Source organism: Staurois parvus, unplaced genomic scaffold (genome assembly GCF_062004578.1).
Source record: "Staurois parvus isolate SC_StPar_1 unplaced genomic scaffold, SC_StPar_1.0 ptg000424l, whole genome shotgun sequence".
NCBI classification, from domain to species: domain Eukaryota; kingdom Metazoa; phylum Chordata; class Amphibia; order Anura; family Ranidae; genus Staurois; species Staurois parvus.
The window spans coordinates 546425-565095 of NW_028318220.1; the positions used below are offsets into that span (position 1 = coordinate 546425).

Below are 18671 nucleotides of genomic sequence, written 5' to 3' on the forward strand. Positions count from 1 at the left end.
TTCTTTTTTCAGATGACTATATGTAGAAATGTATAGACTTTACAGCAAAAACAAATCCTGCTCTTCACAGCTAGAATGTAAAGATTATGGAAGTGTGGCTGAAAAAACATAACTTTAAAGAAACAAGAAAAAGCATACATAGAGCAACAGGAACATGAAATAACAGCATCTATTTGTTCTTTCTCCAAACATAAGTTCCATAATTCACCGATTGTTACTTTCCTCTTGTACCAAATTGTATTGTAACTGTAATGTCTACTTTAATTTTGTAAAGCTCTGTGCAAACTGTTGGCCCTATATAAATCCTGTATAATAATAATAGTTATTATTATTATTACAGTTGCCTTTAGCTGTTGAAAGAATATTATTGTGAGTGAAAAAATCTCATTCTTAATTTAGATCTCTTATTTTTAGGTGTTGCAGAAGTCCACAAATTATCAAACAGCCACTGATGTCATAGTAATTAATTTAATGGCAGTATTTCATTATCAAGATTGAGGAGATGGACTTTCACTCCTTTTAATAATTGATGTGGCAGTGGTTAAAACACCAAAAAGGTATGTTTTAAGAGAATGGGGTTTTCAAAAGAAAAATGGTCCATGTGCAGTATACACAGGAAAGCTACCCCCATGGTCTTTCCTCCAGTGGATTGACAAGCGATGATAATATAGGCATACACAGTGTCACAAGTACAGCTAGCGTGCATCACTATTAATTGGTAAGAAAAAATACATTCTAGATAAAACCACAAGAATTTTCTTTTGAAATTATTAGAGGGATTTTTTTTCATGCAACTTTTAGAAAGCACTGTGTACAATAGAGCATCCAATGACCTTATCTGCACTTGTTTTCTGAAAAGTACATTGAGTTATATGACTCCATAAGAATGGGATGTCAGCTAAATGCTTCTCTTAGCCCATGGAACAATGAATATTATCTTTTGTATCACTTGCTCTCCCCTTTTAGATTGTAAGCTTAAACAAGCAGGTCCCTCTTAATCTTCTTGTATAGAATTATATTGTAACTGTGCTGTCTCCCTTTATATTGTAAAGTGCTGCTCAAAATGGTTGGCCCTATATAAATCCTGTATAATATGGAATACTTTGCCGTTCGGCACTGGCAGAAAAGTCTTCCCTTGGAAACCCATACAGCCTCTAGAACAGTTATTCTCGACCAAGGTTCAACCAGAAATTGCTAGGAGTTCCATTAGCAGTCAGCAGTGGTGAATTGATTTTCCACATGACGGTGCCTGCATAGTTCCAACTCTTATCACCGACCCCTTAAGTAATGGCGCACTCTTCCAAATGCCTACTAACGAATGGGACATTCTTCCAACTGACCCTCTAATTTAGCACTGTAATCTTTCCACTGATCAATAATGTAAGAAAGAACAACACTGAACACCAAAGTATGAGGCATTCTTCCCACTGACCACCAATGTACGGTTAGCTTTAAATATATAATTGTTAGCAGTAGATTGCTATGAAAATCACATCATGGGTTACTCCAGGAAGCAAAGGTCAAGAAAAGCTGCTTTAAATTATGTTAACTTCATCATGGATCCTATTTTGTCTGCACACATTAGTGCTGGCAGGCAAGAGCTTGCCATCTAACAATATTTTTTTTTTAATCAGTAAGGACAGAGTTAAGCTGGCCATAAATGGATCAAAATTTGGACAGTTCAGTAGGGGCCAGACAAATTTCAATCCATGTAAAAGCAGGCTGATTGCACCCAAGTCAATCCATCAATAGACTTGGGTACAATCAGCCTGTCGGCTTTTTCTGCATGCAATTACTGTCATAGCCGCTAGCAGTAATCATTGCATTGTGGCAGCTGAAACAACATTGACTGTGTTGATAGGGGAATCGAGCACATCATTTATAGGCTACCTTACACTCAGAGAAGTATTGTCCCCAATAAGATTAAACAAATAGGTGGCAATGGGAAGAGTATACTTGGAGGGCACCCAACTGGTCTCAGGTTATATAATATAGGCAAGGATTGCACAACTGTAGCACCCATGTCTGTTTCAGCTGTCATTAATTAATTAATTGGAAAGACTGGTTTCTGTGTAAAGGAGGCTACATTAAAAAAAACAGAACATATCTAAATACAGATAATTTTCTAATAAATATAAAATTATAAAAATAATATTTACAGCAATTTACACATTGCACATTTGAAGGGACACCTGAACAACTAGCCCAAGCCTTAAGAATATAAATCGGTTGTCAAGTGTTTGGGTGTTTTTTTTTCACAGTACATAGACTACGAAAGGTTAAATTGGCTCTGGTTTTATAAAGTTTCCATCTTTTTTTATTAATATATTTCACAGGGTAGCATTGTTATATTCTTTGTGGAACACATGACCTGTTAGTGTCAGTTGATTTGAGAAAAACACAGACTACCCTGTCAACCAAATTCATCACAAGGTTCTCCTGTCATATGATGGCAAAGCACTAAAATATCTGGAATGGTCTACATGAAACTGTAAATTTGATAAACATTTAAAAGGTATACATTTGGCAGAACCAAGACAAGTATCATCACATATCCATATGCAATCAAAGTAAACATGTCATGGAATTTAAGTGAAGCATTGGGCAATCATACAGATACTTATTGGAACTGTTTTACCTTCCACAGAATCTAGAAGGGTTTGTCGTTGACATCAGTGTGGCATGCTTCTAAGATCATTCAGAATTCGGTGCATTAGACCTGCAGTTGACCACCTTCTGACCTGCATTTTACCTGCTTCATGTGGGTTTTGCATTACCATAGGTTTGTATAGGAATGCAAAACCCCTGTGAAGCATACAAAAACCCAATGGCACAAGCCCTAACTCTATTTAACTAGTCTTGCAATTTACTGGCCTCTGCCAAACTGTACAGTCACAAAGGTGACACCCCTATTTTCTAGCTCTGCTTCCGCCTGTCACTTCCAGCCTGCACATTGGATAATCAATCAGCATGATCACACATCCAATTCATTGTCCAGTGGGCAAGCTATAGGCACAGGATGCCATAAAACCAACATGGGAATACTGGAGTGATGTTCCTGACAACATAACGTGACAGTGGTCTGTGAATCACAAGACTGGCTCTATAGAATAATAAATTAATATGCAATTCCATGCACTTATTTATCTGGATTTTGTATTAAAAAACCTTATATAAGTAGTTTCCTTAACTCTCTCCACTAAAAGCCCTTACTTTCTCTCTGATGTTGAAATCTTCACTCAAGTCTTATGAGTTCGGATCTTTGGCCATTTTAATACAGTAGACTGGTCCAGATTGTCATAACACTCCCACATGTACACTGGAGTTCGTTTATTCTGGGACCGAAGTGTGCCTAGTATACTAAGCCGTGCTTGCATAGCTCAGTTTACAGACTAAGGAAGCTTGTGAACAGACAGGTAAGTTTGTTTACTGCAAGAGACATAGCATGTCCCTTCTGCAATAAAAAGCTTCTTAAAGGAGAACAGCCAAAGCTCTTTTGGCTGTACTTGTCCTATGCATCACAGAAGTGAAGTTCGTTCTGCACTCCTGTGACCAGTTTTCAGCTGACAGCAGGCTGAAGCCCGCTGTCAGCTGACGTCACTCAGCCAGTCTAGGCTAGGGAAAGATCCCAGCTATAAAGTCAGGATCCACCCCAGAGTCTGGAGCAGCATCTGGCTCAACCTCTCAGCGATCCGCTGAGAGCCTAAGACAGCTGATCCCTTCCCCTCCACAGCCCAGTGCTCTAGTAAGCATGGTGGGGGGGCAGACAGTGGTCAGACTGACAGTCACCGCTCTCTGCTCAGAGCAGCTGTGAAAACTCAGCCGGCAGGGGACTGATGCTGCATCCACCTAGGCAAGCATGATTTTTGTAAAAAATGAATTCCCATACTTCTCTTTTTACTGATCTGCTCGTAGGCCTTCTTCCAGCAGGAAAATATTCACGCTTATAGCAGAGTTCATATGTTGTCATCTACCTGCTTTACATCACAGAGTCCATATTGTGAACACACAGGTTTATGTTAGCAGCCATCAATAAGTAAGGTCCTACAGTGTGGTGCCACTGTTAAAATGGAAAGAGTCTTTTCTTTAAGATATAAAGTACAGTTGCCAGAAACAAGGCAAGCGCCAGGAAAATTAGCAACTTGTCCGTCAGCTCACGGCGATTATATTTGGTAATAAGTTTACGGCCAAGCTGGATGGTTCCAGACATGGATTTGAATTCTTCATTGGCCTCCTGGACTGTCCTGGATGAGGTGGCTGAAAAGAAAAAAAAAAAACAAAAACAGAACCGTATGAGAAAATCAAAATTATTTAAAAAAAACAGCCGTTTGCTGAACTACAAATTCTCTCCAAGAAAGATTACGGTTATTTCTAAAGTCTAAAAGCCCTGCAAATGCCTTAAGCATGATTTGCAAGGGTGTTATGCCATGCTGCGAATGCGATTGACAGTTGTGTGTGGATATCAGCTGTTGTCAAGACCATACACTAATTGTTTGATGTTGTAAACATTTTCTCGATTCGTGCATACAACTGTTAATCAATGTATTCTGACAGCTGTATGTCCTGTTGTCAAAATACAATGTCCAAGCGGGTAAGATTTCCCTATCCACCTTGTTTGTTTTAATTCAGCCCACTGGGTTGTCGTCCCTTCCTTTGAGTCATTTAGGTTTTAGTTTTAGCACAGAAGCCATAATCATTAACAGCCAGAAGCCAGTAACATTTCATGGTGTCTCAATGTATTGCAGAATGTTTAATCCCCATTGGTCCAATGGATTCCTAGTCCTTCCAGATACATTGCTTCTTGTGTGGAAGGAGCACCCTAAAATGGCTTCCCTTCAATTCCACCCATAGCTGTACTTTAGGTTATGTTGCCCCTCCCCCATATCTGTAACGGAAAGCCTCAATTACTCCCAATACTCCCCTGGCCTTCCAGTGAGAAGAAACATTTTCTCTGGAGGGGAGATGTTTTATGCAGTGAGCCCTTCATAGACGGGATGGGAAATCTAAGTAATCTAAGATAAGTAAGATGAACCGGTGTACTGGAGTCATGGATCAGATAACCAATGACACCACTGATTGTATAGCCAAGCTGACAGCAGAAGTGGCTCCAGCACCTAAGGTGGTGTCACAGAACTGCATGATGGCTATCTCTCGGAAGCTCAAGGTGGAGTCTACAAACTGGTGTCAGAGTGTCAGACTATCACCTACTCTACTTGCCTTTAGGCGATCACTGAAAACCTTTCCCTTCAGGGAAGCCTACCCCACCCTCAGCTAATTCTGGAATCCTCTACTCTTCCAACCACTCCATCCCCCACAGTTACTACCTACTGTACCATTCACCCCGCCCTCCTAGATTGTAAGCTCCAAGGAGCAGGGCCCTCAAATCCCTCTTGTATTGAGCTGTATTGTTACTGTATTGTCTCCCACTATAATGTAAAGCACTGAGCAAACCGTTGGCGCTATATAAATCCTGTATAATAATAATAATAATAATAATAAAATAATTCGAAATTTAATAGAACAAAGAACCCACATAGAGTGCTGCATTTCAGCTGCAAGGGCTAAATTTGAAACATTCAGGGCCGCTTAACACCAGGATTGCACATGAACCAGTGCCGTGTTCTCGTGCAATTCCTGCATGTTCCCACGTGGTGAGATTCAACTGAGTGGGCTGCAAATTGCACCGGAATGTAGAAAAAGTAGTGCATGCACTACTTTAAAAAAATGTGCAGCATCAAATCACCTGGTACTGCAGTACCATATGATTTGGTGCCTGCAAACGCACTGCATTTTTGATCTGCCTTTGGGGTGCCATAAACATTACATTGCCACCCGCATGCAGATCACAAGGGAAGTGTGCGCAAACGCAATGCGAGAAATGTGAACGAAACACACCGTTCCCGCACTAAGCTCGTGTAAACCGTTCCTCACATTCAAAAAATAAAGTTTACTACATTAAAAGTAAAATATCAATAACTTTAGTACTAAATATAATATGAACACATGGTATTATTGAAGTTTCAAATTACTTTATTTTTTCATGTAGATTTTTGCAAGTTATGGGTTTCAGTGAACATGAGTTTTCGAGTAGGAATATTGTAAAGTGGTACTCCAAGTCAATGCCTAAATAAATAGCTAAAATACTTATATTGTTTCTTTTTTTTACCTACCAAAAGATTTGCAATTCTGCGCAGTACTGTGAAACACATCCCCGGCCCCACTGCACAGCCAGGTAGGTTACTCTATTATTTTCTAGTTCGCCATTACTCCTTCCTTGATCACATCCCTTCTAAGGGTCCAGTCACACTGCCCTACAGCCAAAACGCTGGAGCCGGCACAGCGTTCTTGGCTGCAGAGCTGTGCATCAGGGGGTGGTGTGATGCGCATTTTATTGCATTACACAGTCCCCTCTCCCCATTTTTTGACAGAAATGTATGTTGTGTACAAGCAGGCACTTTCATTCATGTCACTGCACCATGCATAGTGATGTAATATTATGCATATATGCTGTATAATATCACACAGCTCTGGAATGCAGCAAAACACAGTGTTCTGGTCTGAACATGACATACATAAAACGATTGTTTTCTGGGTGTCATTGTAGTTACCTGCGTTTTTCCATGCCATGAGGAAAAAGTTGGATTTTTTTTTCTACATACTTACCTGTAAAATCTATTTGCTGGAGTTCATCACGGGACACACAGCAGGCTATAATCATGACTATGTGGGTTATATGCCACCTATTGGTGAAAGGACACTGGCAGATCAATCAAAGTCCGCCCCAGATAACCCCTCCTACACAGGAAGTACTTCACTTTTGTAACAAGCACGATGAAATTCTAGAAAGAGTGGAGGGAGCTCTGTGTATGGTGATGTACTACGAGAAATGGATTTTAAAGAAAAGTATGTAGAAAAAAATCCAACTTTCTTTATTGTACAGCACGGGACACAGAGCAGGCTATAATCATGACTGTGGGATGTCCCAAAGCAGTAAAACCTGAGGGGTGGAAGACACCACAATAATCAAGGCCATCAACCTACCCAGGACCTACTCCACCATCAGTAAGATGCTGCAGCCAGGGGCAGTATCCTCTGTAGTTCTAACATCCACCTGGTAAAACCTTATATGTACTGAAGACCATGTAGCGACCTTGCAAACCTGAGCCACTGACACCAGATAGCCCAAGATGCCCCCACAATCCTGATAGCGTGCACTCTCACCCGAAAGAGTGGAACCTTGCCTTTTCAACCCATAGGCTTGAATAATTAACTGGAGGATCCAATGAAAAATAGTTGACCTGGATGGTGCCTGCCCTTCCTGGGCCTTTCTGGCAGAACAAACCAAGATTTCTGACCTGCGCTGACAAATGCAAGCAAATCCTGACTGCCCAAAATACATTCAGAATATGCAGCAATCTTTCCCCTGCCGACTGTGGACTAGGAAAACAGAATGGCAAGACACTGTCCTGATTCAAGTGAAAAACTAGAAACCACTCTAGGCAAGAAAGATGGATGAGGACGCAACATCACCTTATTATGATACAAGACCAGGAACAGCACCTTACATGAAAGAGCCACCAGCTCTGACACTCTTCTTGCTGAAGTCATAGTAACCAAAGAAGCCACCTTCCGAGTCAAAGGACTAACAGAGTTTCTCAAACTGGTTCAAAAGGTGGCTTCTACAAGGGCAGCCAGGACCAAGATCAAGTCCCAGGGACGCAAGGGTGGCTTGATACGCGGGACTGTCCAGATTAAACCCTGCACAAAGTGCGAAACAAGGAGTGAGGAGTCTCTGGAAAAAAAAAAATAAGATAGATCCGAAATCTGACCCTTAATGGTACTTAAGGACAATTTAATTTCCCCCGATTGGAGAAAGGACAAAAATCTCCCAGTTATTATATTATTATTATACAGAATTTATATAGCGCCAACAGTTTGCTCAATGCTTTATAATATAACAGGAAACAATACAGCCACAATACAGTTCAATAGAAGAGGGTTAGGAGGGCCCTGCTCCTTGGAGCCCAATCACATATTTCCACGATTGCCACTTCCTAGCTTCACACCAGGAAAACAAGATTTCCAGATCCTGTAGTGTAAGATCCCTGAAGCCGGCTTCCTGGCGCTCAACAGTGTGGAGATAACAGCACCCAAGACCCTCCAATCCTTCCAGACCTGGGCTTCAATAGCCAAGCCTTCAATCCTAGCGATCATAAAGCAGGATACACTATTGGATCTAAGACAATAGGTCTGACTGGAAGCGACCAAGGAGCATCCGCTGCCAGATGTCAGTGTACCAAGCCCTCCCAGGCTAGGCTGGGCTACCAATATTATCACTGTTACCACCGCCTAAATCCTGCGCAAAAGATGTGATAATAGCTGAATCGGGGGGGAAGGCATAGACATAGGGAACTGGTCCCTAAAGTGTTACCAGTGCACCTACCCCTTTTGCCAGTGGGACTCTCGTCCTCGAAACCACCTGTCCAACTTGTTATAGACCCTGGAAGCCAGTTTATCCACATCCAGAGTTCCCCAACACTGGCAGATTGCAGAGAATGTCTTGGGATGCAGGGACCAGTGTGTCAATTTTAGCAAATAGCTATAGATTAGTAATAGAAAAGAAAAATCCTTGGCAGTTTTCTATACGTGGAATATGTACTGCTGAGGGAGACGGCATGTGCTGTTCTGCCCCAAATAGAATGTGGTTCACCTTCCTAAGCTGCACAAATCCTGGTGTCACCCTGGTGGTTGATATATGCCACTGAACTGAACCCTGACCACAACCTGTGCCACATTATCCAATAATCTAGAGCAAGGCGTACTGCCTGAAATTCCAAGGTATTGATGGGCAGTACTCTCCTCTGTGGAGATCAAGTGCCCTGAACTGTAGCCGCCTCCCAAAGCAGCCCCCCAACCGGACAGACTGGCATTGGTAGTTACTATCTTCCATATCACTGGAAGAAAAATGTCCCGTTCTCCAGATTCCGATCATCCACCGATTCGAACTCTAAAATACCCAGGAGACAGAGCCATCCAGCAATCCAATGCTTGGACTTGGTCTGTTATAGACAGACAAAATGTTCCTCTACAAAAGATCTGGAGTGGAACTGCACGTAGGGAACTGCTTCAATGTAGATACCATTTCCTCATGCAGAGACATAACAAAGGATTGCTTTTGCTTCTTGTATTCCACTTTAAACTTGGAACCGACTACTCCCTGAGCAAAAGATCAGGTATCCTCAGCAAGCCCAGTACCGGGGCTAGGAGCTTTGTGAACTCTCGGGGAGGCTGTGGCCAGCCCGAATGGAGGTGCAACAAAACAAAAATGGCGATTTTCTACTTCAAATCGCAGAAACATTTGATGAACCTGGAAAAATTGGATTGTGAAAATATGTATCATTGACGACTATGGACACCAGAAATCTATCTATTGCAGAGAGGCCACCACTGATCGGACTGATCTCAACCAAAACAGAATAATGTTTAGAACTTTTTTTAGTGCCTTGAGACCTAAGATAGACCTCACATCTCCATTTGGTTTTGGGCCCGCTAACCATTCGAGTGTCTTACAATAATGAACCCATAACTCATACTCAAAGAGAATATGCAAGACAAAAGCCTAATAACTTTGCAGCAAACCCAGAAGGTCCAAAAGAGGCTTACATAACCTAACATGTTTCTGCCTAAGTCAACCTAAACTGCCCTAGCATCCTCTGGCCCAAGATGCTTCTAAAAACACAGCAGCCTCAGACTCTGTAGGGGAAAATCTTACAGCAGCTGGTATTCCCAGGCAGTCTCCAATTCAAGTACTAACCAGGTCTGACCCTGCTTAGCTTCTGAGCTCAGACGAGATCAGGCACATTCAGGGTGATGTGGCCACAGTCCATTGCAGCTGCCAATGCTCCTGCCAGGAATAGCTGTAATGCTAGACAAACGCAGTGGCCCAGTTACACCTGACACAAGTGGCCTGTGAACACTGCAAGATTACCCCCTCCGAGTCCACTGGACCTAAGTGTGGTGCACCTGCCTCCTGGCTGCCTCCCCCTTCAGGGACCATTTAAATCGTATAACAGGTAAATAATGTAGCAACTATATTTGCCAAAACCTAATTATGCAGTCCCACATGGATGCAGGTCCATAACCATGTTTGGTCTGCAGCTATGCAATTACACAGGTATACAAGCATGCAGGTGCACAGGTATGCAGTTCTACAGATATACAAGTATGCATTTACGCAGTGTATGCAAGTATGCAGCTTACACAAGTACACTGTTTATGCAAGTATGTAGATTATGCAAGTATGCATAATGCAGGTATACAAGCATGCAATTCTGCAGTTCATACATGTATGCAGTTAAATGTAAGTATGCAGTAAGTAAGCATGCAGTTTATGTAAGTATGCAGTTCAATGCAAGTATGCGGTTTATGCACATATGCAGTTTATGCAAGCATGCAGCTCAGTAAACATGCAATAATGTACTACTATGCTGCATCTTCCCTGCTCCGCTTTCTAGAAGCCTATTGTTTTATCAAAGAGCTATGTCAAAATTAACTGCACTTAGCCCCATACTAGTTTCACAGGACTAGCCAAGCACATATACAGCAAACGAGCCTGAATGGAGCCTCTATGCCGCCTCAGTGCAGCCTAATTGTAAGCTCCTGCAGATCAAATGCAAGCTACTCTGATGATACACATCTCCTTTAAGCGCACCTTTACCTGTGCAGGAGTGTATCAGAAAACAGTTGTACAAACCCCCCAGCATTAGGCAGACTAATGCAGTATATAATCACATCTTCTTTGGTCGTGCAGCTTCCCCACAGGTAGTACTAACAGCTCATTATCCAGCCATATACTGCTCCAAGTCCCTGCCATCTCACGGGAGCCTCATTGATTCTTCAGCCTACGTGTGACTTCGATCAGGGCTCAAAATTTCAAGTCCTGAGCTACTAGCCAGGCCTTAAGAGTTACTCACCACCAGTTGCCTCACCCAACCCCTACCCTATCCTTCCCCTAAACACGCCTTCATAAATTATCTCTTGAAATGACACTGTTAAATGTTACCCATATTACATCAGGGCCTCCAATGTCCCCCTAAACACTCCATCATACTTAGACCACGCACCGCATACAACCATAACTCCCCCATAATCTTTCACTCACAAAACCATAACTCTATCAAGCATATCCTACCTTCTATCCAACCCAGCAGTACCTCAAATGCCCCATACTCTACCACCCATAATAACCACATCATCCTGAACCTGACCAAACCACCCATACATGTATGTTTACACAAACACATATACACACACACACACACACACACACACAGAAACCTGTACACACACACACACACATGTCCATACACACATACACACACACGGACACAAATACATGTACATACACACACGTACACAGATACATGTACATACACACACACACGTACATACACACACACACACACAGATACATGTATATACACACACACATATACATACACATGTACACAGATACATGTACATACACACGGACACATGTACATATATACACACACACAGACACAGATACATGTACATACACGTAGACACATGTACAGTACATACATATATACACACACAGCCCTATAAAAAGTTGCAGCATTTTGTTACCTTTATTCACAGAGCCGGGTATTGCACTCTAGAGGGAAGCAGAGAGCACAGCATGCACTCCCCCTTATTTTGCTTTCACTTTGCTTAACTATTGACCAGTCTGATGGCTCACAGTGGGAGTGACAGAGCCGGCCCCGAGTTCCGAGCCTGCTCAACAAGATGGCCCTGGGGGACACACTCACCCCCTACCTTATTTCCACTTGCCAATGCAAGCAGGTGAGTGGAAATTTCAAGACCTGACTTCAATTATAAACAAAATGGCCGCTCTTTTACTTCTTGCCTCAACTGCACAAGAGTTGATTATACAGAGCAGCCCCACGCCCATTACTCCTTCTGAAACACACAGAGCATGGCTTGGCCAGACCAAACAGCACACTGCCCCCAGTGGCTACAGGGAGAATGACCAGACAGTCAGATTTTTTTTTTCCTTCAAAGAAACACTGCAAATATAAACTTCCCATTCCTGCAGCAGGACTCCGAATCATAACAGGAGTCCAACCTTCACCTATCACAGCGAGCTATGTCATAAAAGACGTTCAAGGACTTGGTCACCCTTACATCTGGGGTCCACTCCCCTGGACCTGTATAGCCCCCTGCTGGAAAGCACTTTGGTCAGAACAAACACTGCACAGGGTTCCATTATGCAGGGTCCAGCGCTGTAAGGCTGCATTACAGGCAAAACCCTGAGAATCCTTATCCAGAGAGGCTGGGGTACCATCCATTTTGACTAACAGCTTTTCGAATGGATTCAATTGTCCTCGATTCTCAGAAGAATTGCTCTGGACCTCCAAGCATGCTCCCAGAGAACATGCAGCACATCAGTGACCTTACAGACAATGGTGAAAAAACTGATGTACTTCCTGTGTAGGATGGGAAGACTTCCTGTTTGATTAATCTACCAGTGTCTGTTCACCTATAGATGGCACATAAACCCTATAGTCATAATTATAGCCTGCTCTGTGTCCTGTGATGTACGATAAAGAAATACAGGTAACTGCACATAGTGTGAATGAGCACTTATTAGATGCAGCCATACGGTTTACTCTTTGTTTGCATAAGATGGATGCAGAGAGGTGAAACAGAGAAGATACATCGCTGAACCGGAAAATATATGTGCCACCTGCTCTAGAGAACTGTGTTGTTAGGCTAGGTTCACAAATGTGCAGGTGGTGCCGCTGCGGATCCGCACAAAAATCCGTGTAGTCGCACCACCCGCGCAGAAGAATGCGGACCCGCGGGCAGGTGCCATTAATTCTAACGGCACGTCGCCTGCACTGGAAATCACAACCGTACTAGGAACCGAGGTTCCCGTGCACGCTGCGTTTTCAGAAGATGTGCAGGGACTTCTTCCCTGCGTGTCATGGGGCATGGGAGTCCTTTCAAATGAATGGGCTCTTGTGCCCGCGCAAAATGCGGACCGCAGGAACACACATATGTGAACCAGGGCTTAATGCAAACTACAAGAATGGCTGATCAGATTAACAAACCTTTGCAATTATATGTTTGCTGGTTCCAATTAAATCTTAGAGGTATTTTCAGGTACAGTGTATATAAAGCCAGAACTTTTGAGGAGTGAGTGGTTAGAACCTTTGTCAGGTTTATATTGCTGTCTGTGTTTTTACTAGGAAGATTCACTCTCTAACTGTGCTAGTTACCATTGTCACTGGGACTAAAGCAGGCCATACACTATACAATCTTACTGTACAATTTTCCTTTAGGATTTACGAAAAAACCCCACATAATTTGAGGCCAATTTTAAACACGTTCAATCCTTTCACCACATACTTAAAGATAAATCTAAAGGAGATTGTACAGAAATTATACAAGAAAATTGTCTAATGCATGGCCAGCTTAAGGCCCCTTTCACACGGGTGGTTAGATTTTAGATGCTGTTTGAAGAACTTATTCACCGCAGCTAAATGCAGACAATGCATCCCAATGGATCCATTCACATACTGCGTTTAGCAACATTTTCATAACATACAGTTTTATGGGTTTAGAAAAAATAAAGTTGACAGCGTCCAAGAGCGATGTACCGCAGTTATCTGCACATAAACACAGTTAATCGCAGTACAAAGCAAAAATAAGTAAACAATTGCTATAGAAAAGGCAAGAATTTACTACAGCAGCCACATGTAAATGCATGTAAATCGCAGATAAGAGCAATGTACAAACGCACGTGATCTCTGTGTCAGGAGTGCTGGAATTAAAAAAAAAAAAACCTGCATTTACAAGCGGCAGAACAACCGCCCGTGTGAAAGAGGCCTAAGGCCGGGACAGGCTTTATTGAGATCAGCAGGGGAACTGTCCGCTGATCAGAGAAGAGTAGACAGATGATAGGTCCATGCCCACTCCGTTTCTGCAGAGTGCACACGGACACAGCCCACTCTGCTCTATGGGTGGCCAGGTGTATTCCACTGTCTAGTTACACCCAACTGCCCATCGATCCAATGTGCCTAGACAGAGGGGCGCAGATCCCCTTCCATTTTTTTTTTTGTTAGCAGACTGGATCAGATCAAGAGGTAGGCAGGTGTAAACAAGTACTGAAAAAATGACAGGCGGACTTGATCGAATTGCCCGTGTGAAAGGGGCCTAATAATGGGGAAAATCCAAATATTTTCAATTGTCACTAGAAATAAAGCGGATATGCTTGTTCTCTTTTCAACAGTTGAAGAGGGAAAACAAACCAAAAAAACAACTTGATGGATTTTAACAATTCCATTCTGGATATCCTTTAAGGGTTATAGTTAAGGAAATGTATTTCTATTGTAGGCAGCACAGTGGCTTAGTGGTTAGCACCTGTTCCTTGCAGCACTGTGGTCTTTAGTTGGAATCCCAGCAAGGACACTATCTGCATTGAGTTTGCATGTGTTCCCTGTAATGGCAAGGGTTTTTCTTGGGTATTTCGGTTTCCTCCCTCTTTCCAAAGACATGCCGGTACGTTATTTGGCTCCTGCCTACTTTGGCCTTAGCACATGTGTACAAATTGGGAATGCACATGTAATGGTACATTATCCATGCCAGTCCCAAGCCAAGCAATTGGGGAGGGTTGAGGAGAGACCTGGCGACTCACCTTGTAAAACAATTCTCCAAGAACATTCTAGGAAAAAAGGCTTTAAAGCGGTATTAAAACCATAAGCAAAAATGTAATATACTGCAGCTTACCAATCATTAGATGTGGTGGCTGAATTAGTTTTCTTTTTTATGCTTTTTCCCCCTGTTTTCACCTGGTGATCTGGGCAGTAACACACTCCTGTATTAGAGTGCCCCCACTCTGGATGAAAAAGCACAGGGGACAGCAGCATTGTTCATCTGGGGGGAAGGAAGTGTTAGATGCACTAGCAGATTTAAATACACTAACACATTGAAGCCAGCTTTACAGTGCAGTTACAGAAACAGTTTTTTTTTTATCTTGGTATAAAGGTTTTACATGAATACATAAAAGCTGATCACTGTAAGCACCCCTGTCAGTAGTAAATTGTTTGTCTCAACCTGCTATATTTGTAGGAGAGCTTGTTATGTTGAAATAAAAATTAACAAAAAAACCCAGATTTACTGGCCAGATCACCAGGTGAAAATAGGGGAAACAAAACCTAAAAAGAAAACTAATGCAGCCGTCACATCTAAGGATTGATAAACTGCAATAGAATACGTTCGCTTTTGGGTTTAATACCACTTTAAGGGTATCACCAGGGGCGGACTGACCATTTGGAAACTCGGGCAGTGCCCGAGGGCCGGGTCAGTAGGGGGACCATGAGATGCCCCTGGTACCTTTTTCATAGGCTTTTTTGAGTTTGGGCAAGGGCACAGGGGCCCCATGATCCCCTATTGCCCGGGGGCCCCATGAATTGTCAGTCCGCCCCTGGGTATCACACATGATGCCCAGAGACCTGGCCCAAAGAGGTAGACACATTTCGCTTGTGGGTGCAGTGACTTACATTTCTAATATGATATAACATTCTTCATGCCTGCTCTTAATATTTTTTAACTTTCAAAATATTTGTCATTAAAATGGTGCAACCAAAAATATTGAACCCAAAATAGCACAATAAATTAGATTGCATTTACATTTCTGCACATGGGGTAACAAACTTTCCATAGACATAGTGACGCATGTAAAATGCAATTAAAATGCACCACACTACAAATTCACCAAATATAAAAAACACAAAGGTGTGAATGTAGCCTCAGATTTTAGTTCACATATTCAAATACAAGGCATAATCCCTGCAGCATTAATGTATTGTTTCTAAGAGAAATAGACAACCCAAAAGGGATTATTTACTAAAGGAATGGAGACTGTTCACTTTGGTAAGTGAATACTGAGCTTAGCGAAGTAGATGAAACTGTGCTCACTTTAATTAATCAATTTAGCTAGCAAAAATTCATTTATAAAGGATAAGTTCACATTTTCTAACATGTTACATCCACATTCAGATGCACTAGCCTCTGCATCCCCCTGACCCCCTGCTGTCAATCAAAGCCAATGATGAGGGAGCAGGGGGCGGGGCCGAATCCTGCTGTCTGTGTCAATGGATGCAGCAGTGGGGCTCGAGAGCGAGCACGGACAATTGCCCCCACGGGAAGAGACTTCCCATGGGGGCACTGGACAGGAAGGAGAAGCCAGCATTGCCAGCGGGGGACCCAGGAAGGGGAGGTTCAGTGTCACTCTGTGCCATTCCAATGCACAGAGCAGGTCAGTACAGAGATGTCTGTTATTTAAAAAAAATCCTTTACAATCACTTTAAAGCTTGACAAGTTTGATGTCTATTTACTCAACACAACGTGGGGGTTATGGTGTGGAGTTGTTTTTCAGGGGTTGGGCTTGGCCCCTTAGTTCCAGTCAAGGGAACTCTTAAGGCATCAGCATACCAAAACATTTTGAACAATTTCAGGCACCCATCTTTGTGGAACAGTTTGGGGATGGCTCCTTCCTGTTCCAACATGATTGCGTACCAGAGCACAAAACAAGGCCCATAAAGACATGGATGAGCAAGTTTGGGGTGGAGGAACTTGATTGGCCTGCACAGTCCTGACCTCCACCCAATAGAACACCTTTGGGATGAATTAGAGTGGAGACTGCGAGCCAGGCCTTCTCGTCCGACATCAGTGCCTGACCTCACAAATGCACTTCTGGAAGAATGGTCAAACATTCCCAAAGACACACTCCTAAACCTTGTGGACAACCTTCCCAGAAGTGTTGAAGCTGTTATAGCTGCAAAGGGTGGGCCAACTCAATATTGAACCCTACGGAGTAAGACTGGGATGCCATTAAAGTTCATGTGCGTCTTTTGGCAATATAATGTATGTGTGAAAAATTTAATAAACTATCCTGCCCTTCAAGTGGTTAATGTATTGACGTACACAAAAATATAATTGTAAAGAATGTGATGCTGCAATTCAGTTTGTTACACTTATACTGTGGTATATGTAATACAAATATGGCCATACCTAGAGTATGCATAGTTATTTCACTCTGCTGCACCTGCTGAGCCATCATTCGGCTGACACTCATTAGGCTCTCCGTGATGCTGCTTGCAGATTCCGTTAGGTTTTCTTTGGTTATATTTCTGTGGGGCAGAAAATATAAAATGTTAAATTTGTTTCTTGCATGCAATTTTCCATGAGAACAGTTGACACAGCATACTATTAAACATGATGCTGACTATATGGTATTGTTAGGTTACTGCTGTGATTATTTTTTAACATGACTGTATCAAGTTTCTATCATCTACACTCTGTCCCCTACACTCTACCGAAACCGCCCTACTCAAACCCACCAACAACCTGCTAACCGCCAAAGCCAATGTCCACTATTCAGTGCTACTACTCCTCAACCTCTCCGTGGCTTTCGACACAGTCGACCACCCCCTCCTCCTCAAAAAACTATACTCTTTTGGCCTCAGAGACTCGGCTCTCTCCTGGCTCTCTTCCTATCTATCTCAATGCTCCTTCAGTGTTACCTATAACGCTGCCACCTCCCCCTCACTCCCCCTCTCTGTTGGGGTCCCCCAAGGCTCTGTCCTCGGGCCCCTTCTCTTCTCCATCTACACCTCCTCCCTTGGTCAACTGATACACTCCCATGGCTTCAACTACCATCTCTATGCCGATGACACTCAAATCTATCTTTCTACCCCTCGCCTCACTCCTTCAGTCTCCGCCACAATCACTAGCCTTCTGAACGACATATCAGACTGGATGTCACTCCACTTCCCCAAATTAAACCTTGCCAAAACCGAGCTCCTAGTTTTCCCCCCAGCCCGCACCCCCCCCCCTGACCTCTCCATCACGACCAACAACGCCACCATCAGCCCCACCCCACAAGCCAGAGTACTAGGTGTCATTCTAGACTCCAATCTGTCTTTCCAGCCCCAGATCCAATCGCTGACAGATTCATGCAGACTTCACCTCGGAAACATCTCCAAAATACGCATGTTCCTAACTCCTGAAACTACAAAGCAACTCATTCACTCCCTCATCATCTCCCGACTTGACTACTGTAACTCCCTCCTCGTCAGCCTACCCAAACACAGGCTATCCCCGCTACAGTCTATCCTGAATTCTGCGGCCAGACTCATCCGCCTTACCAACCGCTCCGTATCCGCCACCCCCCCTCTGCCAATCCCTCCACTGGCTTCCGATTGCCCAACGCATAAAATTCAAAATATTAACATTGACGTACAAAGCTGTTCATAACACTGCCCCAAACTACATCACCGACCTGATATCCATCTACCACCCAAAACGCACTCTCCACTCCTCACAAGACCTCCTACTCTCCAGTTCCCTGGTCTCCTCCTCCCATGCCCGTCTCCAGGACTTCTCCAGGGCTTCCCCCATCCTCTGGAACTCACTACCCCAATCCATCAGACTGTCACCTTCCCTCCTCACCTTTAGGCGCACCCTGAAAACCCACCTCTTCAGAGAAGCCTACCCCACCCTCACCTAATTGCTGATTTCCTCCGCTCTTCCAGGGCCCTCGAACCCCTCATGTATTGTATTGTTACTGTACTGTCTCATGT

General features: G+C 43.2%; 1 protein-coding gene across 1 annotated transcript in view; it reads right to left on the reverse strand.

The window, feature by feature from the left end:
- Positions 1 to 2279: 2279 nt before the first annotated feature.
- BNIP1 (BCL2 interacting protein 1) overlaps positions 2280 to 18671 on the reverse strand; it is a 41310-nt gene continuing 24918 nt past the window's right edge. The window contains exons 5-6 of the mRNA XM_089687387.1: positions 17101 to 17219; positions 2280 to 4257 (exon numbers count right to left, since the gene is read on the reverse strand). Coding sequence (XP_089543513.1) covers positions 4064 to 4257; positions 17101 to 17219 — 313 coding nt within the window. The 3' untranslated portion in view covers positions 2280 to 4063. The remainder of the gene's footprint in view (positions 4258 to 17100; positions 17220 to 18671) is intronic.